Raw genomic sequence first — 25,301 nt, forward strand, 5'->3', positions numbered from 1 at the left:
CAATTCCCAAGCTTTATGGCTATAATGGGACCTTTTCTTCATTTGGCAACTGTCGATCTTACAGATTTGAGCAGTTTCACAAAATACCAGGCAGAGCCAAGGGACCTTGCCTCTGTTTGACCTTGCACACTTTGGGTAGAGGAAGAATTGAGAATCATAACTTGGAAAGAAGGCCTCACCATTCCTGCCTCACTCTCTTTGTAGTCCTGCTAGCAGCTATTTAGCTGTTCTCTAAGCCCTTCACCATCAGTCAATGTGTCAGATCGGGGGGAGAAGAAGGAGTTTGACTGACACCCTCTTGGCAACAGAGCATGGTAATTTCCTTAGAGCGTGTGCGCGTGAGTTGTTGTGCATGGGTGCGAGGGGGTGTTTGAAAGAGCGGGAATGCTGATGTGCATCGTAGAGTGTCTGACTCCACTCTTCCCTCAGCGGACGGGATGTTCACATGGCAAACGAAAAACACATGAGGCCTTCTGCCCTCTGCCAACTGGTAATGTACCCGTACACACACACATGCATGTGGACACACACACACAGAGACAAAGACACACACACAGAAACACAGACACACACAAAATTCCTTTCTTTTACTCCAAAAGATTTTGCACCCCTTTCTATCCTTGATTCTCCCTTTCATGTTTCACGAGTTGCTGGAGTGTATTAGGCCTCTGCTGGTCTCTGTGTGGTACTCAGTGTCTTTGTTTTGGGTATGACATCACACCTCTACCCCATGGCGTGTTATATACCTACACGGGGGGACAGTGAGGCTCCGGAGGTTTACCACACAGCTCAATGGAGGTTGAGGGGCCACTTAAGGCAAAGCCACATCCAAGCCATCACAGCTTTTTATGCAGCATCCCCCATCGGGATATTTTATGGGAAAACATTGGCTATTTTCTCCTCATTATTGTTGGGGAGGATGGGAGAAAAAGGAGGGGGAGTTGTACGGGATCGAATGGGTGGTAAGTGCAACATTGGGCTGGGGTTAATTCATCTGAATGGGGACATTCATCGCACTTGGTTTTTGGTGAGACCGCAGGCGGAATTCACAGGCAGTTGAGTTTCCTGTATGCAAATCTAGACATGCAGTTATACTGGACACATCCTGTTGAAAAGTTATGAAACAAAAAGAAATATTTTCGTTCAGTCCTGAAGACAAACTGAATCGATCAGGATAAGGTTTCATTTATAGTGCAGTGATTTTGTGTGGTATTTGGGTTTATCAAATCAAAACAGTTTCATTCTGAAAATTTCCACTTAATGACTCAGAATGAAGTGGACAATCAAAGCTGAACAAATGACTAACGCTCGATGTCCATGCTGTGATGTCATGTCTGGATTAAAAATCTGAAGTCCAGGCATAAGCAGTATACAAAAGTGACAATGGCAAAAATGTTAACACAAATCTTTAAAATGGTGGATGGCTACAGCTGCTTATTTTTAATTGTTCCACTCTTACCCCCCCCCCCCCATCACCACCACACGCCACATACAACTCCATCCCATGTTTGACCCTCAGCGTTAAAAAGAATACAAATGCAGCACTGGTGTACCAGATCAGTGACTAATCTCAGAACCGTTATTTGATGGGAAAATGCATTCACCAACGAGTTACCTTTACACCACCACCAGACGGAAGTGCTTTCTTACCTCAGCGGGATGTCCACTACCGGGGAAGAAGTTGCCGTTGTCGTATCGATGCAGAGAGACGTACAGCACACTGGGGTCATCGTAGAAGGCTTCCTGCGTGCCATTACCATGGTGTACATCCTAGCCATGGATCAGTGGACAAGTTAGGGGGTCTTCCAAAATTCAGAGCAGGAATTTGTGTGCAATTAAAGCTGGATGAATTCCAACAGTATTAAAAATACCGTTTTAACTTTAAGTTTAAAAGGTTTCCAGCCGACCAAATTATCGAAGCACTTTTAAATACACACGCTGTATTGATCAGATCATAACACTAGTAAGAAAGTTGGCCTTAAGTGTGGAGAGTAGTGCTGCAAAGCTTTCCCTTGTCAATGGAAAATACTTCATGATCTATCTTTTATTGGAGCTCAAAACCTTTGACAAAAGCAGGTAGCAATTACTATTTAATGTAGTGTCAAAGAGCAAGGTGTGTTTCAAAACACTGACATAACCAAGGCTTGTTAATATCGACACGCTTGTTCACATGTGATGTACGTGTGTATGTGTGTGCGTTTTTCTGTACCTTTTTGTTGTATATTTGCATGTCTGTGAGTCAGTCCTTTGCATATGTGCCTGTTTCCAGTAGACCACATGTGGAGACCAGTTATTACAGTGTCTCTAAATGATGAATTAAGAGTGCTACTGTGTAGTCCCAGTCTGCCTCTGGGCCCATGTTTTCGAGAGCATGTGCAATATGCACACGTGTTTGTGAATGCGTGCATGTATTAATTCCTCTCCATGTGCGGACCAGTGATATCTAATAATGCGACCGCTCCCTCACCCAGTCAACGATGAGGATCTTGCTGACGTTAAGTTTCTGTTGGAGCTGCTTGGCAGCGATGGCCACGGAGTTGAAGAAGCAGAAGCCCCTGTGAACGAACAGATAGAATGAACCGGCACGTTTGTTTATCAGGACCTCTTCCTCAAATCAATGTTACAGAGGCACCATATGAACTTTATGAACCTCAGGAACATTTCCCTAATAGTCCTCATGAATAAAGAATCATGTGTATGCTACTTTGGTAAGAGGGCTTGCAGAAGCTCGTTTCATGGGAATGTGTCATAATTCGCTATATCAAAATAAATTTATTGCATTTGAATTTCTTCTGCGTTCATCCTTTTGTTTTTTTGCTGACTAATGAAAAGGATTTTTTTCCCCACACAGAAAATTATGCTGATGAGTCAAATACCTTTTGCTCAGAGATGAGCAGCATTCAGTGTTTGTGACAAACAACCCCCCCCCCATTGTAAAATACACTTCACATTTCAAATGATGACATTGCATGAAGTGCTGACAGTTTATTTGAAATGTTTTCAGAGAAATCAACTCAATTTGGCTTGGTGCTCACACCAGCCCTTCTGAGTCAATGGTGAAGGTGCGCTGAAAAAAGATGTTAGTTAAAAAGATGTTTATGTATGCAATGGAGGAATGGTGAAAGTGTCAGTGTCAGCAAGGGTCGTAAAATTTAAGTGTGTACGTGGATGGTATCATATATGCTGTCCAAACTCCCCTCATCAAGAAAAGTCATTATCATCGCATAAATAACCAATGACAAGCACTGCTGAGCAAACACACACACAGTCCCAGCTGAATGTGGTTAGTTGGCTAACGCCTCATATAAAACACACACACACATACACACACACACACACCTCTATCTTTGTGAGGACCCCTCATTGACTACATTCACTCCCTAACCCATAATCCTAACCTTAACCACCAGAACTGCATACCTAACCTTAAACCTTACCTAACTTTACCCTAATCCTACTTCTAAACGTAACCTTGAACCCAAGTCCTAAACCCTAAAACAGACCCTTAAAGATGTGAGGACTGGCATAAATATCCTAACTTTGCAAAAATTTCATCTGATTGTTAAAAACTCAATTTGGTCCTCACATAGATACAAGTATAAGAACACACACATTCTAGGCACCACTTGGTTTCTTCAAAGTATTTCAAAGATTTTTTTTTTCCTAAGATCAAATGCACCTTCTAAGAGAGACGAGGCAGGAAAGACTTTGCCTCTTTCTTTCTCAATTTTTGTGTGGCTATGTGGTACCTGTGTAATGCCCAAGGCAAATGACCTCCTCTGCTTATTTTCTTTCTAACCGTCGAGAAGTTAGCATATGTATGCATGTGTGTGTTAGTGCATGTGTGTGTGTGTGTGTGTGTGTGTGTGTGTGTGTGTGTGTGTGTGTGTGTGTGTGTGTGTGTGCACATGCGTACTGCTATACTTACAGCGGTGAGGAGCGGGATGCATGGTGTCCAGGGGGCCTCACCACTGCAAAGCCATTCTGAGGGAGGAGAACGAAAAATGTCACAACCTCACTGCTTTCAAAGATGAACAGATGCTTAACCAAACAGCACAACCCCAAGCAGTTGAGAGTACTGAAACTTACACTTCGACATGCTGATGTAGATCAGCATGCCTAATGTATTCATCATAGGATTTGACCACTGCTCTGGCATTACTGACAGATGATATCATCACCTTTGTAAAGTAGATGACTGCACAGTCTCACCTTCAGCTCTCCTTGAGCAACCTTGAGCGCCAGATCCGTCACGCAGCCTACCGCCAGTTTGGATGCTGATGGCGTGTGCATCTCATTCCAGACTGTATCATTGTCTACCTATTTATTGGTCACACAACAATGAGACAATGATCATGCAAAGATAAAGGACAAAAACCTAAATGGCTAGAAAAGTTAATGGTTTTCTATTAAAGGATCATTCCGTAATTTTTACAACCTGGGTCTTATTTTTGTAATTTTTGCCATTGTGCAGGTTAGTTATGATGTAATTTTACTCAACGGCTTCATTGGTGAGATTTTGGAGCACTGCTAGAGGTTGACAACGCCATCTTACTGGGCAACAGAACACCACAGTCAGACAGGTTTCAGTCAGTCCAATTTAACCCAATTATTTAAACCGCATATTTGGAGGTGAAAACAAAAGTGCAAGTTAAAAGTTATTTCCCAAAATGTCCAACATTGTCAACAACCGACACATTTGCACGTTGCATTGCTGAGCTACTTCTGCATTCAGCTTGCGGGAGTGACCCTTTTACTAACTGTAGGTGGTAGTGACCATTGGTGACCATTGATGAACAACGCATTTGAGAAGTTACCTATAATGGGAAATTATGTACATGGTCTAACTGAGACATGAGGGTTTGTTTTGTTGTAGTTGTTGAAGGATGGGTTTAAGGCTCATGTTCAGTAAGACACCACTGTAAAGCTGTGTCTAGCGGTGGTTTCGTGTCTAAAATCTCCAAATTGAAGCTGGTGAGTAAAATTATATTATAACTGATGGCAAAAACTACAAAAAGAACGTCTAGGTTGTAAAAAAAAAAAGTAATAAAGTGGAGCTGACGATGACCTTAGCCATGCAGAAGGAAAACCAGTAATCCCACTGATTATTGGTAGATCCTCAATCTCTCAATTCAATCCGTTCTAAGAATAACCTCACCCAGTCTATCTTTGTTGATCCGTGTTTCAAAAGTCACATTTCTGGTGGCTTGGAGAGGCGGAACAATGAAATCAGAGGAATTTCTTTTATCGCTGACTATGCCATCTTGTTCCAATCAGCCCACTTCACCAGAGCAGCCGAGGGCCGGAAATCCAGGCAGATCAGTCGTCTTATTGACAGACACCCTGCCTTGTTCCTCCCTCTCTACCTATTATTTTTTCCTCTCTCTTCACCTATTCCCTTCTCCTCCTTTACCGTCTCATCCCGATCCCTCTCCTCCCATCTCTTGTGCTCTCTTCTGTCGATGCTCCTGTTGTTATACCCCACTCCCATCACAGGGGTCTTATTACAAAGCTGCACTCAAGTTTTTCACCCTTCCTTTTTGACCCTTCACTTAATCTTTCTCTCACAGTCCTATCCAGTGATGCGATTTCCCTCTTTCTTTGTTTCATTTCCCCCCATTCTGCTCTCTCATCATTATTCTGTTTCTCATTTCATCTTCCAATTCTTCCTCTGTGCCCACCTTTTCTTTTCTCTCCACACTTTCCCCTCCTAAATAAATTCCTTCTCAGTCAACCACACTTTCTCAGGCATCCCTCCAAGCGACATTCTCTTCGCAAATCTATCCTTCCCTGTCTTCGCCACGCCCATCTCTTACCTTTGTGTTGCCCATGATATCTTATTGGCTTTCAGGCAAATCTAAGCCATTAACAAGAACAACAATTTGCAGTCCTATTTGCTTAATTGTGTAATGAGGCACAATTAGCCATGTAATGTTTGTGTAATGTGATTAGATCGATGGAAAGATTCCCAAATTTATTTTGTTTTGTTTAACAGGAGCGCATGTGTGTGCGCGCGCGCGTGTCTGTGTGTGTGTGTGCGCGCACATCTTTAACACTCACCCCTACTCCTCCACATGGCAACATCACAAACATCCTCTGAGATAAAATTCCTGCAAGAGACAATGCAGGCCACTGAGTAGAATTAAACACTACCATTGTTATTATTATTATCATTATATGTGTCAATTGGAAACATTTTTGTGGTCCAGTTTTTGGTAAAAAAAAAATACCAGAGTTGTGCCAGCCTACTACATCTCTGGTTTATTTGTGAGGGTTCAAACTTGTACGTGAATATTTGAGCTCATCCACATGTGTACATATAATCCACAATTGCAAGTGTGAAATGGTCCATACTTTTGGATATCTTACCAGCCTGTTGTCGGTTGGGTGGGTTGGTGCCATATAAAAGCACATGTTTCTCTGAGTGGACAGACTGGAGCTCCTCCACCGTGGCCTTTCTACAGCGAAGATGCTACACACACACACACACACACACACACACACACACACACACACACACACACACACACACACACACACACACACACACATTCATTTGTTTGTTTGTTTTATTTTCTATCTCAATGAGTGTGTACACATGCGCATGTGGTGAGGGTAATGTGTGTGCCAATATATGAGCATTTGGGTCTGTGTGTACATTTTTAAGTATGTTTTTATGTGTGTGTATTTAGGGGTCATACCTCACACTGGTTCCTGAGGCCTCGCTCATGCAGCCTGGACCAAATGCTCTGGATCCTGCCAGCATGCTCGGGATGTCGGCTGTTGTCTCTGCAGGTACACTGGTGCTTCTGCATCTGAGTGTCGTAAACTAGTCCTACACACACACACACACACACACACACACACACACACACACACACACACACACACACACACAAACATAGCGGCATCGGGAAATAAAATGTTTAACTGGCATCTGTCCACAATCTTTCACAAATGTTTTGTGATAAAATTGAACATTTTTTTTTTCAACATGCAAGAAATCTGCATTCAGAATGGGCTGTTTGTATGTTTTACAATCTGAGGTGGTTTCTTTACATTTATTAAAGTTTTCCTTACCGGTGGTGAAACGTAGCTTAGTGGGGGTCTCTGAAGCAGAGCTGGAGAGAGACATAGAGGCAGTGCTGATGGGTGGAGGGGCCGAAGAGGTGAAGGCCGGGGAGGACTTGGCTCGGGATAGGGGTCGGTGGATCCCGATGGAGTCCCGCAGTGGGCCTGGTCTGAGGATCACCTGCCTCTGCGGCTCCCATCGGAGTGTCTGGGAAAGAGAACAATAAAAAAAAAATGCAATTTAAAGTTGGCGCTAAATGGAAAGACTAGATGGAGTAGAATTTCAAAACACTTCTCTATTTCTCTATCTCTGCATTGTATTATAATGGCTCATAACTTAATCTATACAACGATACTTGAGCAAAACAAGTGACTAAATCAACAACTACCCAAGCTTGCTGCATTTGTAACCTTGCTGCAATGCTTCAACATCAATGCTGGGTTTCTAAGCTTCTGTAAATAAAGCTATGGTGCCCCCTAATGGCAGGAACGTGTAGTTTTAACACGCGATCATGTAACACTAGATTGGCAGGTATCAATTTCTTAACATAAGAGGGTCAACATTGGCAAAGTTTCTAAAAGAATACCTGAACATCTGCAAAGAAGGCAAGATAAGATAAGACAAGATGTACTTTATTAATCCCTATGGGGAAATTCATCCTCTACATGTAACCCATCCCAACATACACACTGGAAGCAGTGGGCAGCCGCCATGCAGCACCCAGGGACCAACTCCAGTTCTTCTTGTCATGCCTCAGCCAGGGGCATAGACAGGAGTATTAACATATATGGATAGAAGAATATGTTTGACTCCCTGTGCCTCTAAATGAATGTCCAGTGGTCATACAGTAACTGCATCAGCTCCTTGGGGATATTTTTGGATGTGTGTGGTTATATGTGATGCAATTTATACCAGTACCTGACCGAGCGAGTGTTCGACCAAGCTCTCCCGTGAGGAAGTGGTGGACTCTGTGTCATATACTGAGTCAATGCTGGCACCGCTTTGTCTTCGTCTGTGGTAGTTGTCATCACACACTGAGCCTGTTTCTGAGTCACACGTGGAGCTTGGCCCAGACCCGGAACTGGACCTGATCTCCTCCAGGTCCATGTCTTCAGATGGGATTTGTGTCAGGCGGGACTTCTCACTAGATTTCTTCATTAGCTGACCCAGGGTAGAGGGATACAGACTCATTAAAGATAGGTTCTCTATTTTAGAAAATGTTGTTGGTTATCATTTAGAATTAAACAGACAATTATTGCTTAACTAGTGAAAAGCTCAGCACTTTACTTAGTTTGTCATAATACCGAGTAATTTTCTGTGCCGAAGTTGTGCAGAAAAGTGTCCATGAATCACACTTTGCATGGCATTCACTGTTATTCGATACAACAGCTTTAGGGAGCATTATTTGTATTTTCTCATACAATGTAACCTATTTCAATGTAGCCCTCTGATGGAAACCAGGAAGCACAGATGGCAGTTTTCACTTTACACCAGTGACATCACTGGTGGACACTTTCCACATAATTGTGGCAGTGTTTCAGAGACACGGCGAAGAGTGTTCAGTGTAACAGCTGTTAATGGAGGGTTATCCCTGTAGCATATATCTACAGATGTTAAAAATCGTGCTTATTTGCCTTTAAGTCTTAAAATCCGCCATGATAATTTTCACGCCACTGAAGTGATCAAAAAAGATTTGCCTGTATGATTCTAAATGATGCTCACAGCATTTTAAAGAAGTCTGAGTTCAAAAATAGTGAGCCTGTCCTTTATACATTTGCAGTGTTCAAAGTTGGTGGCAAGTATGTCCAGCTAAAAAGTACTTTCATATGTATACATTTGTAAAGAAACAGCACATCACTGATGTTGATTTGTCTGGAGCATTTTTACCTTTTTTTGGGTGAGGTCAAATTCTATGTATACAGTATGGTGTCTATGTGCGTGAGGGAAGACATGGAAGTGGCTGGTGTGACAGAAGAAGATGCAGAAGACAGGAAGAAATGGAAACGGATGATCCGCTGTAGCGACCCCAAATGAGCGCAGCAGAAAGTAGTAGTAGTAGATGGTGTCTATGTATCCAGGCACAATGGTTTACTTGTGCATGTCTGTGTCCTTTCACGTGCCCATGGCTGTCTCTTCTCACCTTGGCCAAATGTGTGCTAAGCTTCAGCCTATCCTCCAGCAGCCGGGTGTGGTGGTTTTGTTGGAGCAGCTGGTGCTGGGTAGACGGGTGATGGCTGGCACTGCAGGGCAGAGGTGAGTGGCTGTAGGGGGGTGGTTCTGAGCGGGTTCGTCCCAAGGGTCTGTGGGAGGGGGCCATTGTCAGGACTTCCCCTCTGGTGGGGGAGGAGAGATGAGGCTGTAGCTGCATGGAAACAGGGCTCAAACCGTGGACTGGAGGGACGAGAGAGAGAGAGAGAGAGAGAGAGAGAGTGTAGAGGAGGTTGGGACAAGGATAAATTGACTGAGAGAGGAACTGTGTATGATAAAGAAGGAACAGAGAGATGGAAGATATATTAAACAAGGACACATAGTGTCATAGATATGAACCACACTTGTTGTTTAACGGTGTTGTGAACAGAATGAAGTAGGATTATTGTCTTAAGTTTGTAATTGGAAGTAGACTAGTAATGATTGCACGTTTAACTGAGTAGTAAATATTACATTTTATTTATAAAATATCCTGACTGAATGCTTAACACTGACATTGCAAATAGATGCTTTTGCAGCAATTCAAGACAACTAGTTGGCCAACAACCCAGAAAAGCAAGCTGAGACATCAGAAACACTTGAAAACTTTCATCAAAAGATTGGGTTTTTTTGAGCAGGTTAAAGGTGATAGAGCACGTCTTACTCGCATCTGTGTCGATAGCGTTTCTATGAAATCCTACCTTGAATGAAAACGCATGGACAATACAATATTAGAATAAGACGGAAAGGCTAGGGAAAGAATAGGGGTACTCTCTCTCTCTTATATATATATATATAGGGTTTTTTCCAGAAACCATCAATGGTGTTGATAAAAGTGAGGAGTGGAATATTAAGATAGATGTCGTAAAAAAACAAATGCATTTCAGTACAAGCTTGTTTTGTGTGTACATCTACCTTAATATATATGTATTTGAATATATTTTATTCATACATCTATCGTAATATATATCTCTATCAATCTATCTATATATATAACCAGTTTTCTTAACAATGAGATTATAATAGCAAAACGTCAGCAAAATCTACAACACCTTACAACAGCGTTTGCCTCGCACAGCCATACCATGTAATTCCCTTCGCAAATTGTGTTTGCTTCACTCATCGCTATATCCAGAGCGAAATCTAAGATCATGATATAGGGGATATAAAGAGATAGGGGTGGCACTGCGAGGCTACATCAACATACTGAATCATCGAACCTAACCTACATAGATGGTACAGCTAACGTAAGCTTTTTAGTGACAGATTTGATGGGGGGAGAGGGAAACAGGAAGAGGGCAAAATGGGATGAGAAAAGGGATAAGCAAAGAGGTACAAGTGGAGAAAGTAGACGGGGAAGGAGGAACAGGGTGAGGGTGTGATAATGAGGGTAGACCAAGGAAAGATGGAAGGAGTCAACAGAGATCATAAGGACATTAGAGAATTCTACATCCATTATTCATCTATAGTATATTACAAACATAGAAAGAAAAGAATTGAGAGATGTAATTATGCAAGGCACAAATAAACAACTGTTGTGTTTGCCTTTGGGGATGGAAATACATGAATCCCGCTGTACAGTCTAATTCTATTAAATCAGATTGCAGCAACTGCTTAAATGTGCTGCCAAGTGTCAGTAGAGGGCACCATTGTTCTGTGTATGCATGGCAAATGGGTCATATTGCAATCACAAAATAACTCCAATGTGCCTGCAGCTTTAAGTGTACAAAGGAATTGTGTGTCTTTGTAAATGAGTAAGATTATACTTGCACAGAACTTTGAGTTACTTTTTATGTGCACTCACATGCCTGTAAGCGTGTATTCAGTCTGCATACCGGTGTCTTCACTACCAGATATTATCTCACCAGTGAGGAGCTGTGTGTGTAGCAGTCCAGTGCTTGGTTCCAGTATAAGCACAGGCTGCAGGCGCTGAGCCAGGGCTGTACTACTGTTCTCCAGAGGCAGGTAGACCTGAGGCAGGGCAGACACTGGCAGAGCCCTGGCAGCATGCTGGGTGACTGGATTTCTGTCAGCCTGTGTAGGGAGGAGAAGAGAAAAAAAAGAAAGTGTAGGACAATTTAGATGAAAAAAGGAGTGGAGAAAGGACAGAGGAGGAGAGGAGGGGAGGGGAGATAGAAAGGAGAACAGAGTAAGAGAGAGATATATGATGACACATTCTGAGGCAAGTAAAACAACAGTTGAAAATGATCCAGCAACTACAGGAACAATACACAGAAATACCACGTGGACAAAGAGGAAGTTAGGATCTAAATATACATGAGGGTTCAATAAGTGGTTAAGATTGTTTTTTAATGTTGTAGTACAATGAGGTAGTGAAAAGGACATGAGAATTTTTATGTTCTATTTTGCATATGTCTAAGTATAATTTGGTTGAAAATGCAGCTGTGATGGTGGCAAAAGTACTTAGCAGGATCTGTGCTGTGCAGTATCATTGTTAACCTGTGAAGTGAGCTCAGCAGTAATAGTAGTCATTTCAGTGGTGGCCTGAAGATTTCTTCATTGAAACCTGAACATGATCCTTTATGAGCACAGTTACCATACATTGTGCAACAGGATGGAAGCCATCAGACTTCTTTTCAAAGCTCCCTATACTTAGAATATGATTTAACCTCCTCTTTATCAACATGGCAAAGGGTATACAATTATCTACACTAAATGATACATCTCTGTCCACATGTCTATTCAAGTAGTTGAAAACAATTAAGTTCAATGTATATGGAAAATAAATTGATATTCATGTTTTAATCTGACAGGGAGAGCTCAAGTAACAGGCCACGATGTGTAGTGGGCCACCTGGCCTTCTCAAATCTCCCTGTTTCAAACATTAGGCACTCCTACTGTATTTTGATGCATTAACCAGCCAAATAACATTCAAAAGACTAGATTTACTTCCAAGACCTGAAATAAAAATTGGTCTTGGCAGTATTTATACATATATATATTTTTCTTGCATTTCTGCTTTTATTGACAGCGACAGTGTAGCTAGATAGGGAACAGCGGGAGAGAGAGAGGGGATGACATGCAACAAAGGTCGCTGGCTGGATTGGACCCAGCGATGCTGCGACCATGTGACCATGTGGTATGCACTGTAACCATTCGGGTACGGAGCCGCCCCAGTATAATTTTTTTAAACAAACACACAGAGGATTTTTCCTTAGTGGGAAAGATGGCATGAGAGGTGAACGGAGGTTTGAACAGTGCCATGAAGGAAACACTCACCTCATGGGTAAGTCCAACTGTTGCGGTGTGTGATTGATTCTCCGGAGGCAGGAGGCTGTCATTGGGTGAGTTGCATTCTGACCCACTGATGCTGGAGGTGGAGTCTGGATTATGGAATGGAGAGACAGCCAATTAGCTAACAACACAAAGCAGGAGAAAGATATATCTAATGTTAAGGGCTGTGTTTTGGCTGAAGATGCAAATAAAAATGTGTCGGAAATTTTAAAACATAGTGTTGCTATTAAAGTGCCCTTTACACATTCTGCTTTGCAAACCAACAGAAAACACGTGTTGCCCTAACATGAGCCAGATGGGTGGAAAACAACATCCTTAAAAAAATTTTTAAGTGTCATACAACATTAACTTGAAACAGATGAGAGAAAATAAACAAGGTAAAAGTCCTCCATCTGTATAACCGTCTGTGCTGTGCAACAGCGGACCTCTGAAGAGGTCCAAACTTCAGCAACACTTGTAGTATATAGAACACCTTTATTGTCAGACCAATGCATTTTGGCTTGTGGCCTTCATCAGGGTAATCCAACAGTGGAACAGTGGTACTCTACCCAAGGTGTCTTGTGTCCTGGGCTTGACAGTAGGAGGGGCACTGATCTTGCGTCTCAGAGGGCTTTGACGAGTATTAATGTGCTTCTTTAGCCTCCACTTCAGAGTTGGCTCAGAGACTGCATACATATTCAAGATAACACACACACACACACACACACACACAAACACACACAAACATTGCATGCAAACACATGCATGCAACAATACAAGCAAGCATACACAAGCGCAGAAGCAGACACAGTCTTCAGTCTGGCAAATATCTACATTGTTTACAGGCTTGCAGAGATTGATTATCAGTTCCGGCTTTCCAAAATCTGTTTGAAACCCTTTATGTCAAATATCCATTAACAACAATCTGACCTTACACTTATGCATGAAATCATGAATTAATGTTGCATTAAAAAAAAAAAAGTAAGTTGGCACAAGCGAAAAAACAAAAACAAAAAATGAAACAAAACTCAACTCTAGTCAATAACTTGAAAAAATTTAAACAATTCCATGTTGACTTTGGCTGAGTTACAATGAGACTGAACAAAACAACCAATCAATGGCTGTCTCAGAGTGGATAAAAGACAGCTTAACCCTGTTGCCAAGTCAAAAAGAGCACAGGAGGGTGTGTGTATGTGTGTGAGTGTGTGTGTGCGTGTGTCTTGCTACCTCTGGTTGCCAGGGGGCAACATAGGTGTAAATAGGGGCATTTTAAATGGTTGGTGTGCTAGAAGAAAGTTACAGTAGGAAGAAATCTCTCCTGTCATTCACACAGCAAGGGAGACCTGCTCTGGACTCTCACGCAGTTCATTTTACGCATACCTTGGCTCATATTATGTAACTGCTTTGGCCTTTGTGTCTCGCTTCAGCTGTTGTTTTTATGACTCTTTCTTGCCCTAAAGGCTAAACTTGATGACTTTCCTCTGTCTTGCCCGAAAGTACACTGCTGTTCTCTCTCTCTCTCTCGCTCTCAATCTCTCTCGTCCATAATAGGTAACTTAATGAAGGTTTGCTTTGATAGCAAAAAGTATCAAGGTGAACAAGATATCCCACCAAGTTATGTAGTCTGCTGACTTTCACATGGAAAGCACTTGTAGTTTTAAATCCATGTAACTCAAATTACACTGGGCACTCCACAGTAGTTGAAATGGAAAATCACCACAAGCTTACAGAGACATTCTCTATCTCAGAGCACGAACCCCATTATAAATAAAGGTATCACCTGTCCTACGGAGGGCAAGGTCCTTACGCTGGTCACAGGATGTAGGCTGAGGCTTTGGTGGCATGTCAGGATCTGGGCCCAGTTCCCTATAAAAGGTATAAATTCAGTTCATTTCAGTTCAGTTCAATTTAATTTAGTTCAGTACAGTACAGTACAGTTCAAAACTTTGCATTCACAAGAGGGGAAAGGTTCAATGTAAATACACAAGATGAACATACACAAGTGATGCAATGACAACATAAGAACATGTCATCTAAGACCAACAAACACAATCTCACGTCCCCTAGAGACACCGACTACTCACAAGGTTCCCATACATGTAAACCGGAAATGCAAACCGGAAATGCAAACCTTTCCAGTGTTCTTAACCATATGTAACAGCAAGATTTTTTTTCAGAACATTTTTTCTCTTTTATTTTATAGAAAAAACAATCAAAATACAACATACATATTTTAAAACAATAGGGAAATAAAATATTTCACAAACCCATCGAACCTGTAGGCTTTGGCGTGGCTTCCAGCCTACAGACCCTCCACCAAAACAAAGAAATCAAACAAAAAAAATACACATATACCATACAAACTACACTATTTCCCAAATTCAACATCACCCTTCCTCCTTCCCCAATCACAATAAAAGTGCTCCCCTCCACAAATCCACAAAATAAACTCTTCTTCTCTAACATAACTATACAACATATTAACATCTCTTTTCATCATACTTTAATAATAATAATAATAATAATAATAATGGTAACAGAATTATCAGTGTATGTTTTTGTGTTTACTGTTCTAACCTGACAGTCTCTCCCTTCCTCACCTGTATCCTCTGGGCGTGCTACTGTTGTGGTTTGGCGTGCTCCTTTCAAGCGCTGCCTTCTTCGTAATCAACCGCTCCCGCAGCTTCTGCTTCACAAGGGGACTGGCAACAGCACCTGCCAGTCAGGAAAAACTCCCAGTCAGACCTTGGCTTCACTACTGCACATTTGAGTCAACAGTGAATTGCTGAACTCAAATTAGTTTGCAATGATTATGACACGCTCTTTTCCATATTGCCATTTTAATCCTAACAAGGATATCAGGCCACAACAATCCATTGAAGTTTCAGGAAGACGGCAAGGAACAAAACAAGGAATCAGTCCGGATGGAAATCCCCTTCTTTCCCAGGCAACGATATTTTTTGCCATGACTCATATAAAGAGCATAAAAACAACCACAACACTACATTATGGAGAACATCACTCACTTTGCTCATTTGGACTCTTGTGCATCAGCTGTAGCAGCTCCTCTCTGCTCTCCTGATCCATCTCTCTTTTCCTCTGTTCAAAGTTAAACTGAAAAGGAAAATTTTTAAAAAGCGGTAAACACTGAACAGTCCAGTCTGCCTGGGCTTTGCAAGATTAAGTCACAGGCAATGAAAAAAAGTCTTAAAATATGGCCCTGGGAGGGGCAAAGCTTATTACCGTTGCCAGTCTTTAACAAATATCGTTCTACGATTGAATACAGTCACAAGCTTTGCATGACACGCTGTGCCACCTGGGTAAAATTGTTCACATTCAGATTGAAGCAACACGGCATACTGAGCACAACTTTTACACCTCAAATGGAGATTTACTCCGTCACCATCTGTTTCACAAAAAGTTTCATCCAAATGACAGAGGGATTTGAAGAAATGGAATTGAGTGACTAGTTAAGCGGATCTGTTAACTGGCATGGAAGGAGGTCAGACTTCTTTAAGCATACACAAGTATCTTAGTGCCAGACTGGAAGGTTCGGAGATAGGTTTTATTTCACTATCGAAAGCTGGGTTCAGCTTAGTTTTATTCCAATCTTGTGACTGTTCAAAGTATCATATCACCAAGAAAACCTTTATCTGTGTGGATTTGTTCTGTGTTTACCAACAAGGCATTTTTGTACCAGTCAAATCTTCCACATAAGTGCTTGCAGTCATGTAAGGAGCACCCTGTAAAGCGAAGCCTCCCCTGTCAAATGTACTGTAGCACCATTAAAACTTCTTTTTAAAATAACAAATGTTTCCTGACTGTAATTACTTCAAGTGGTTTCCTTTGAAACTCAAGTAGGTTCTCACCTGTAAAGGCTGCTGGGAAAAGTGAGGACAGGGCTGGGGGGAGTAGGGCCCAAAGAGGAAGGGGTGGGGTGGGGCCAGCATAGCCTGGTCTAGGCTGGTACGCACCAACGTCTGGGAGATACTCAAGTCCATAGGCTGCTTGCCACTAATGGGTGGCAAAACTCGATTGGGGACTGTCACATTCACTAAAAAAAGAAAGGCAAGTGGGCAGACAAATGGGCAGAGTGACAGAGAGAAAGAAAGGCAGAAAAAGACAAATATTCATATGTTTGTATTTCAACGTTAATTAAATCGAAGGGAAATGTAAGCAATATCAAAAATGTGAAAATACACAGGTCAGCAATGGTAAAAATATAGTCAGTTTTCACGATTTCTGTTATGGTATCAAAAATCGGCCCAAATAGGAAACCTAGTGAAGTTTGGCAGAATTTTCCTCTGATGTTGGGAGGAGTCTGTTGGCCAAGACCCTAGCCAGGACTTTCCCTGTGGTGGAAAGCAAGGAAATGCCACAGTAGTTTCCGCACTCAACTTTGTCCCCTTTCTTAAAGATAGAGACAATGAGTGGGTCCTTAAGTTGCACGCCTCTTTTTCCCAGATTTTAAGTAAGTACTATAATAATATAATATATAATAATAAGTATATAATATATATAATAATAGTAATATAAGTAGCAGGGCATGGATATGTCTGAGGAGTGTAGGTCCACATGCCCTCAGTACTTCTGCTGGCGTTCCATCAGGACCAGCAGCCTTGTTGATTGTTATCTTCCTGAGGGCATCCTGGACTTCTCTTAGACTAGGTGGTGCTGCCATGTCCTCCTCTTTGGGTTGTTGAGTGAGTTGTTAGACGGCATCCAACTTAGGGCTAGAGTCCCGGTTTAAAAGGTCCTGGTAGTGCTCTTTCCACCTCTCTTTGATTGATACATTGTCTGTTAGCAGTGTGTAACCATGTTTGGAGCGAAGGAGAGTTAGACAGCGGTGGTTGGGGCCATATATTGCTTTAGTAGCATCGAAGAAGCCTCTGGTATCCCCAGCATCTGAAAGGTGCTGGATCTCAAGGGCCTTCTTTTTCCACCATTGGTTCTTCAATTCCCTGACCCGGCTTTGGACGACTGACTGCTCTTGCATGGGCAGCTCGTTTAGTTTGGCAGTTGATGTCATTCTGCCAGATGGTAAAGGCTTGCCTCTTGATGTTGATTAACTGCTGGATTTCCGGGTCATTCTCATTAAACCAATCTTGGTGGTTCTTCATCTTATGTCTAAGAGTGGTTTTACAGATGTCAGTGATTGCAGTCCTGAGCATATCCCAGTGGCTTTCAACATCATCTGGATACTGCTTGGGTATTGATGTACTGAGCAAGGCCTAGAACTGTTGATGAGAGGAGGTATCAGTAAGCCTTTCGAGGTTGAAGTTTAGGCAGCTCTGGTTTTCCTGCACCCTTCTTTTCTGGTGAAGTTGCATGGACAGGGTGGAGCAGATAAGGCGGTGGTCAGTCCAGCAGTCATCTGCACTGATCATCACTCTGGTGGCTATTACCTTGCGTCAGTCTCTTTGACAGACGATAATTTATAATGATAATAATAATAATTCAAACTTATATAGTGCTTTTCTAACACTCAAAGTCTCTTTACAATAAACGGGGTGAAACAAGACAACAGATAAACATAACACAGACATAGAGGGGTGGATGGGAGGGGGGGGCAACGAGAAGGAGAAGCGGCAGCCACACACGACGCCAGCAGTACTCTCTGACTTAAACAGATACAAAAGGGGAAAAAAAACCCCAACAACAACAACAGCACTGTAGATGTTGATTTTCTGTAGGGGTTTACTCCCGTAGCCTATTCCTCTCCCTAGGTATCCACCAGGCAGTGGCACTATTTAACACATAGCTGGGGGCTGGTTCGTGGGCATCAGGGAATGTCCACACACCGGTGGGCCTGCGTACTGCACGTCTAGGGGCCAGACCTCCTCCGAGTCCCTTGTAGTTCAGCCAGGGTCCAAGGTGTACCCTCGTGCTCAGCTCCCCTGTTTGCATTTCTGCTAGCCAGCGGTGAAGGTGGAGAGTGAGACATGACAGGCACATAACACTACACCAACAGACTAGATGCTTAACAATAACCCCACTTCTTACAAAAGAAAGTCAATGAAGTACCAAATGTTAGAACGAGGGTGCCTCCAGGTTGTTTTGAATTTGTTCCTCTGGCGGAAGAGTGTGCTGGTGATAATTAGGCTGTGTTCTGAGCATGTTGTTAACAGCAGGATGCCACAGGAGTTTGTGTTTCCAACTCCTTCCTTGCCAATTATGCTTCTCCACAAGTTGTAATTTCGTCCAAATTTGGCATTGAAATCTCCAAGCAGGATTGGCTTATCCTCCTTGGGGACTTTGGTGAGAACACTGTCCAGGTCGGCATAGAAGGTCTCCTTTACATCATCCTGTGAGTCAAGGGTTGGAGCGTATGCACTGATGATAGTAATGCTTTGGTTATTTGCAAACGCCAGTTGTATTGTCATTAGGCGTTCATTGATGCCCAGAGGAAGTTCAGCAAGGTGGCAAATGAGGCTGTTTTTGACGGCAAAGCTCACACTGTGGATCCTTGGCTTATCAGCTGCTTTTCCTTTCCAGAAAAAAAACTGTAACCACCCTTCTCCTCTTTCAGCTGCCTTTGGTCAGCCAATTGCGTTTTAGAGAGTGCGGCAATATCAATCCGGAATCTTCCCAGCACTCAGGCAATGATGGCAGTACGCTGTTCAAGTGGATTGTTGGATTTATTGTCCATGAAGGTCCGTAAGCTCCAGGCTCCAAAATATAAGTGTTTCTGTTTCTGACCGCATGGTGGTTATACCTCTGGATGTGGTGGTCCAGACAGGAGCTATGAGGCAGACTATGTTTAGGGCACCTTTTCTAGCCCCCTCCCCAACTGGGGTGAGCAGAGCTGATCCTAAATAGGGCTGCTCAGTTGTGGGTGCAGCAGCTGAGAAGCCTCTCTGCCTCAGTCCCAGGGCTTAGCGACTGATCAACCAGGTTGTACCAGGTTGTGGCTAGGGGCTGCCAGACTTCACTGTCCTGCCCCGTCACCTTTTCCTGATCGCCAAAGGGCTTTGACCCTAAATGTTTATGGGTTGAGCCTTGTGGGAGGACACCTGCGCATGACACCTTTTTATGTGGAGTGGCTGATGTGCCTGCAGCCACCACATGGTCCTTGGGAGGGAGTGGCCACAGTCCAATGGCATGGAGAACCAAGACGATTGGAGACCACACTCTGTTGCAGCCTTCATCTGCCTTCACTGCCATTGTGACCTGGAGACATCTTCAGCCGTTGATGTCTTTGTTGGATCGCGATTTGTCTGGAATCTCCCCCTTCACCAATCCACCTTGGGTGACCCTATCAGGAGCCAGCTCCAGACAGCAGCCCAGGAGAAGACAGACAGACAGACAGACACACACATACACACACACACACACACACCACCATCATTATCGGCGGTCACTCGAAGCGAGTATGACTGTCTTTCTCTCTCTCCTTGTGGTGCTGTCACGTTTTCTCTGCGGCACAGGGGAGTTCCATTTCATGACGTGCAGCTCCTTCCTGCCCGGATTTATTCCATGAGCGCCTATCCAGTGCAATGTAATCCCAGTTCCTTGATGTAATGTTGAATTTCTTCATACTGGTCTTAATATTGTCCTTGAAACATTTCTTTTGAGCTTGCTGACCTTCCTTCAGCTGGGAGTACAAGATGTTTGGGGAGACGTGTGTTGGACATGCAGATGACATGGCCTGTCCATCGGAGTTGGTACTGCATTATTCTGGTGGTGATGCTAGTCAAGTCAAGTCAAGTCGGTTTTATTTGTCCCCAGAGGGGCAATTGTTGTGTAGCAGCAGCAACATTTAAACACACAAACACTCCACAGAATACATAAGGCAAATAAATACAAATAAATACAACATGTAGTGAGTGAGTAGTCACGTTGGCTTCTTCCAGAATGCTGATGTTGGTGCGTCTGGCCTTCCAGCTGATCCTCAGGATCTTTCATAAGGATCTTTGGTGATATTGTTCCAGGGCTCTCAGCTGCCTGCTGTAGGTGGTCCATGACTCTGCTCCATACAGCAGGGTGGGGAGAACAACAGCTCTGTAGACCAGGAGTTTTGTTTGGGCCTTTAGGTTTCGGTCTTCAAAGACTCTTTTCCTGAGTCTGGCATAAGCGCCACTGGCACAACTCAGGCGATGGGTGACCTCAGAGTCAATGTTAACTTTTGAGGGGAGAAAGCTGCCAAGGTAGGGGAAGTGATCAACGTTTTCAATAACTACAGTGTGAACTACAGTATGAAAAAACATGCAAAGCTTGAGTTGAAACTTCTCTTCATAGGAAAACGTAAGGAAGTGTGTTTTCAACAGATACAAGAACCGATAGGTTCTCAGACAATTACAAAGTCATGTAGTGTTTATATTAGTGTTAGTAATGCCAGCATGAATAACAGGGCACTACCTTTACTTGGCAGAAGTGACTGCCCAGATATGTCTGCATACCTAAACGAAGCACAGTCACCAGTCATATTTCTTTTCATTCACGTCTTTCTGCCTCCAGCTGACTGGCCTTGTTCCAAAATCACATTCAAAAAAAGCTATTGGATGTGGGGGTAGGAGCAACAGCCACAAAAGCATGAGAATGAAGGAAGCAAGGAGAGAAGAGGAGGATATAGATCAGAACATTGTGTGGGCAATGCATCTGCATAGAATCTGTCATTTCATTCCTATGATTTATTAGAAGAAGAAATATCCTCATAGATACAAATAAGAAGTTACAATCAATTTTGGGCCATCTGTTATCCTAAGGCCAATATGGATATATTAACTCAACCTTTGTTGATGAATGATTTTAACTCCATAAAACATGAGAGGTAGAAAACAAATTCCTTACGACCAAAGACTGGGTTTCTTCACAAACAGAGGGCGGACACAATGGCTGACAGCAACTCATACTGTCAAAATGTAAAGTGATGAATCATATCAACAAAACATCAAAATAAACTCGCTCACTGATAAATTGATAGTGTTTTATGTGTTGACAAGACTGACACCTGAAACAGACAAACAAAGGCGCGATACTCGTGTGTGCGTGGAATTCCTGCCATCGATACGTATGTGGAGACAGATACAGTATGGAAGGAGACACCTTGTTACCTCTGGCAAAGAGGGAGGGACAGGAGATGGAGGGGTGGGGGTTATGGAAATGTACTGAACCAGAATTTCTTAAAGGTTGCCACCGCAAACATTACTCAACATTACTCACATAGCACCTGACAAGTTGCCATGTCTTTACTGGTACACCCTGTTGAACTTCATTACCCACAGTGGATGGTACTGTAACAGACTAAGACCTTTGAGAGACAACAAATATGATCCAAGATCTAAACACATGTGAGATCACCAGATAATCAGATTCATAATAACCATCTATTTGTTTTTGAAATATTCTGCAATGAATCAACAGATACTGGTATAAAACCACACACAGCGTTATGAAAAAGGGCAATATTGACATAGCAGCATGGCTGCAAGAAGAGTCGGGAAGACATTGTTTCGTGAGGCGAAAGACAGTTCTTTAAAGGTTCATTCTTTACTAACCATTGCTCCTCAGTCAAATCGACCAAATGGCTTGAATTAAGCCAACAGTTATTGGTCCGCACAAATAAACACTTTTACAAGTTCTATAAACATATAAACCCGAATGACTTTAAGAATTGCAACAAAAAAAGGTCCATAGCATATACCCTTCACGACAGCCGCACACAACGAGGCACTTTAACTGTATGCCAAGGCCACAACTGGCTTGGAGGCAAACAGCATTAGTTGGCTCTCATTCTCAGCAGTGAAGGTGACTCAGAAAGAGAGAGATGTCTGGCATTTTAGGGTTGACAAAATTCCTCTCAAGTGGAAAACACTCCCACACTCTTGTTGCTGTGGGTCAAATGAGACTAACTCACTAGTGGAACATGAAACCACAGGAGGGAAGTTAATTGGGGTGGGTATTTAAAGTAAGGATAACATTAAATTCTGCAAGCTGGGGGTTTTAAGAATGACCAACCCTTCTGATAACCCATTACCCATCCTTTAAAAATACTCTTTAAGGAGATGACTTGGTATGTGTATGAGAGAGAGAGAGAGAGAGAGAGAGAGAGAGAGAGAGAGAGAGAGAGAGAGAGAGAGAGAGAGAGAGAGAGAGAGAGAGAGGCAGGCAGTAAATGTGTCGTGGGCAATATGGCAAAAATATATTGCGATGTTTTTTCAGGCAGAATCACGATCCACTGTCTTATCACAATTTTTTTTCATGTTGGTTTTTAAGACTAATTTGCAAGTAACTGAGCAGTACAACCAAACTAATTTCCCTATTTAAAAAAAATTAAATATATATATATATACGTATATATAGAAAAATAGAATAGATGGTCTTTATTGTCCACAAGGCAAATGCATTTTGCTCAGGTCAGTACAGTACATACAGACAAGACAATAAATGAAATGAATAAATAACACCACAGCAAAAGCACAAAAGACTTTTAAAAAAAAGCAATGCTCTCTATTCTTTTTGGGAATGTGTGTGTGTGTGTGTGTGTGTGTGTGTGTGTGTGTGTGCGCGCGAGCATGGTGGGGTTTTAGCACAACAGGTCTAGTTCTTCCAGGTAAAATGTCACTTCATCTATTACTTCTTTCCAGTGCTTAGTTGTCCTGTCATACAGAGTGCCTTTCTCAAATGCCTTGGTTAGAGCTGTTTGTTTTGGCCTTGTAGCCTCTGGCTGCAGGGTTGCAACTGATGCACTCACATGGGATCCCCTCACTGTGCGACGGTCAGCATCCTCTTTCGGGTGCTTTCTTTTGAGGTGCTTAAAAAGGTCCGCCGTGGTGCCGTCTGATGTGTGAACCTTATCTTTGCAACGTTTGCGAATAACTGTTGTTTGTGCTGTGTCATTTATGGAAAATCCAAACCACTTCCATATTACGAATGTCGAATGATTTTTAGGGTTCAACTCCTCTGTGTTGTCATCCATGCCGCTACATTGCCAAATAAAGGGAGAGGGGAAGAAATCCAAGGCACCACGTACTGTTTGCTATTATTGGTTTATAGTGTGTCTGTAGGGAAGGTGCGAATGGACTAGCAAATAGTCTGATTTAAGATTTGGCTGAGAAAACAACTTTAGATGCATGTATGAGCCACAGAACTGCAACTGACAGAATGTGCACTGCAGCGCCATGCTAATGATCTCTCTGTAAAGGCAAGATCATGGAGACATTTTAATCGTTCATGATCTGATATCGTCATATCGCACACCTCTGCTTGAAGGTATGGAAGAGACAGAGACAGAAAGAGAGAGAGAAAGGGACATGGGAAGGGAGAACCCCCAGCAATGAGTCCTACATTTACAAAAGAGTCTCTATTTGCTCTCTCTCTATCCCTGCTGTCTCGTGAATCCTAGCTTGGAGGGTAAAATACCTGCAGGTTGCAACCGAAGGCAGGCAAGATGTGTAAAGCGATGCATTACCTTGCGTAGACACACTAGCTTTCCATCTGTTCATTACTGTTTATGCAGCAGAACTTGACATGAGCAAATAGGGCCAGAGCTCGACAACGTGTTCCTACAAAAGCACAGTCTTATAAAGACCTTCTTTATCAGCAGAACCAAGGAAAGTGCTACAAGAAGTGCCATTTGCAATAGAACAACTGAGCTGTCTGTGTTTTCAAAGGAATTCAAACAATCAGTGGTCAGAACGGGATAGAAAAGAAGAAAGAAAGAAAGCCACTTGCACCCGGGGACCAACTCCAGTTCCTCTTTCCATTGCCTTGCTCAGGGGCACAACCAGGAGTATTAACCCCAACATGCATGTCTTTTTGATGGTGGGAGGAAACCAGAGCACCTGGAGGAAACCCACGTTGAAATGAGGAGAACATGCAAACTCCACACAGAAAGGACCTGGGACGGCCTGGGGTTTGAACCCAGGACCTTTTTGCTGTGAGGCAACAGCGTTAACCACTGGGCCACTGTGGCACCCAAAAAGGGGTGATATTTTAGTTTTATATAGTATAAGCATGCACTTAATCATGCATGCACACCATCACATACATGTGTATACATTCACACACACACGCACACACGCACACACACACACACACACACACACACACACACACACACACACACACACACACACACATGAGCACACACACACACACACACACACGCACACACACACAACTACAAACAACCCAGCTCTACTAAGAGAAACATCAGACAGGAAATGATCAGGAAGTCAGTTTTATTTCTAACTAAACAGAAAACAACCACCTGTGCTGCCTTTTCACTTGGGAAATGCAGTAGAGACCAGACTGTACAAAAAAAAAGAAAAAAAAAGAGGCTCAGTTACATACACCCCTTACATTCATGAGTGGAGATAAGACGGTTAAAAATGCTCCCAAAGAATGACTTGCTCACATGACTAACATGTCTCCGTTCTCTATTGTGTAGCTGTTGCTTTTGTCACCTTCAGGTTCATGAAACTGTTAGTGTTAAACTTGCATTTCCAAACTACAAATATCTATTGCCTATCAGCGTTTTATAAGACCTGTGCTCTTGTTACACGTCTAGACACAAAACCAGCTCCCCCGCTGCATAATGCGTTCAGACAGCCAACAAGGTAGTTGAAGTTTCTTTCACCCTGACCTAGTGGGGTTTCAATGTCTGCTCTGATTGCATCCTCTCAGCTCACCCACACACAGGCCACTGACAGAGGTCAGCTGACACTTGTTTCATCGTGATGTTACAAGCAGTGCAAGGACACTTTTTTTTTAACTAACATTTTTGTCAATGCTTAGCAACATTAATTCTTGCTTTGTGCTCTATTGGTTTCTTAATATATTTCTGCAAACTGCAAAAGAAAAATCT

General features: G+C 42.7%; 1 protein-coding gene across 3 annotated transcripts in view; it reads right to left on the minus strand.

The window, feature by feature from the left end:
- The window catches only part of LOC130107219 (histone deacetylase 7-like), a 46,464-nt gene that overhangs the window by 7,469 nt on the left and 13,694 nt on the right, over positions 1 to 25,301 (minus strand). For all 3 annotated transcript variants that reach the window (XM_056273703.1, XM_056273701.1, XM_056273702.1), the window contains exons 3-19: positions 16,363 to 16,547; positions 15,520 to 15,607; positions 15,094 to 15,208; positions 14,274 to 14,359; positions 13,063 to 13,179; positions 12,500 to 12,603; positions 11,125 to 11,293; positions 9,213 to 9,463; positions 7,991 to 8,233; positions 7,081 to 7,279; positions 6,702 to 6,835; positions 6,370 to 6,472; positions 6,061 to 6,110; positions 4,213 to 4,320; positions 3,929 to 3,984; positions 2,468 to 2,555; positions 1,651 to 1,770 (exon numbers count right to left, since the gene is read on the minus strand). In XM_056273703.1, the coding sequence (XP_056129678.1) occupies positions 1,651 to 1,770; positions 2,468 to 2,555; positions 3,929 to 3,984; positions 4,213 to 4,320; positions 6,061 to 6,110; positions 6,370 to 6,472; positions 6,702 to 6,835; positions 7,081 to 7,279; positions 7,991 to 8,233; positions 9,213 to 9,463; positions 11,125 to 11,293; positions 12,500 to 12,603; positions 13,063 to 13,179; positions 14,274 to 14,359; positions 15,094 to 15,208; positions 15,520 to 15,607; positions 16,363 to 16,494 (2,163 nt within the window). In that variant the 5' untranslated portion in view covers positions 16,495 to 16,547. The remainder of the gene's footprint in view (positions 1 to 1,650; positions 1,771 to 2,467; positions 2,556 to 3,928; positions 3,985 to 4,212; positions 4,321 to 6,060; positions 6,111 to 6,369; positions 6,473 to 6,701; positions 6,836 to 7,080; positions 7,280 to 7,990; positions 8,234 to 9,212; positions 9,464 to 11,124; positions 11,294 to 12,499; positions 12,604 to 13,062; positions 13,180 to 14,273; positions 14,360 to 15,093; positions 15,209 to 15,519; positions 15,608 to 16,362; positions 16,548 to 25,301) is intronic.

This window comes from Lampris incognitus, chromosome 2, assembly GCF_029633865.1.
Source record: "Lampris incognitus isolate fLamInc1 chromosome 2, fLamInc1.hap2, whole genome shotgun sequence".
Taxonomy (NCBI): domain Eukaryota; kingdom Metazoa; phylum Chordata; class Actinopteri; order Lampriformes; family Lampridae; genus Lampris; species Lampris incognitus.